Source organism: Cryptosporidium andersoni (assembly GCF_001865355.1).
Source record: "Cryptosporidium andersoni isolate 30847 chromosome Unknown contig_71, whole genome shotgun sequence".
Taxonomy (NCBI): Eukaryota; Apicomplexa; class Conoidasida; order Eucoccidiorida; family Cryptosporidiidae; genus Cryptosporidium; species Cryptosporidium andersoni.
Genome location: NW_027122886.1, coordinates 74230 through 74800, shown reverse-complemented (window position 1 = coordinate 74800; position 571 = coordinate 74230). Strand labels below are relative to the sequence as shown.

Sequence of the window (571 nt, the reverse complement as noted above, 5' to 3'; positions counted from 1 at the left end):
TCTGAAGGATCTTGAAAATATTCACACTTTATAGCATCACACTTCAAAGTTTGTGTACTATCCAACTTGCGAATATCTAGGATAATCTTTTTAGATTTATCAATATTATCTGAATCCTTCAAACCATATAAATCACATAATTTATTATCATCTTCTTTATAAAAAGAAGTCTCTTTATTGTTTGTAATTTTCTCTAAATCCATATCTATTATCAATGATACCTGATCAAAATTTCTATCATCCAAATCTTCAAAATTTTCTTCTAGCATATTAAAAAGAAAATGTTCTAAATCTGGAAGTTTACCATGAAAACATCCTGGTATATCCCTAGTTATTTTATATCTTAACATATCCAGGTCTCTACAAATTACATAACATTCTTTTTGAGTTTCAAGAAATGCCTTCTCTCTATAAATCTCTTTTTCATTCACTTTATAATTATCAGAAAGAATTTTCATATTTGAACAAGTTGGAATTTCAAGATTAGAACCTTTTGTATTATCTTCATTATTTGATTTTATATCAGGCTCAGAGGAGCATTCTTGAGCTATTATATTTACTAATTTCTGAA

General features: G+C 26.4%; 1 protein-coding gene across 1 annotated transcript in view; it reads right to left on the bottom strand.

The window, feature by feature from the left end:
- Positions 1–27: 27 nt before the first annotated feature.
- Positions 28–571, bottom strand: part of cand_017950 (RNA recognition family protein) — a gene marked incomplete at both ends in the record, with an annotated part of 1076 nt that continues 532 nt past the window's right edge. The window contains one exon of the mRNA XM_067212029.1: positions 28–547. Within this exon, the coding sequence (XP_067067239.1) occupies positions 28–547 (520 nt within the window). The remainder of the gene's footprint in view (positions 548–571) is intronic.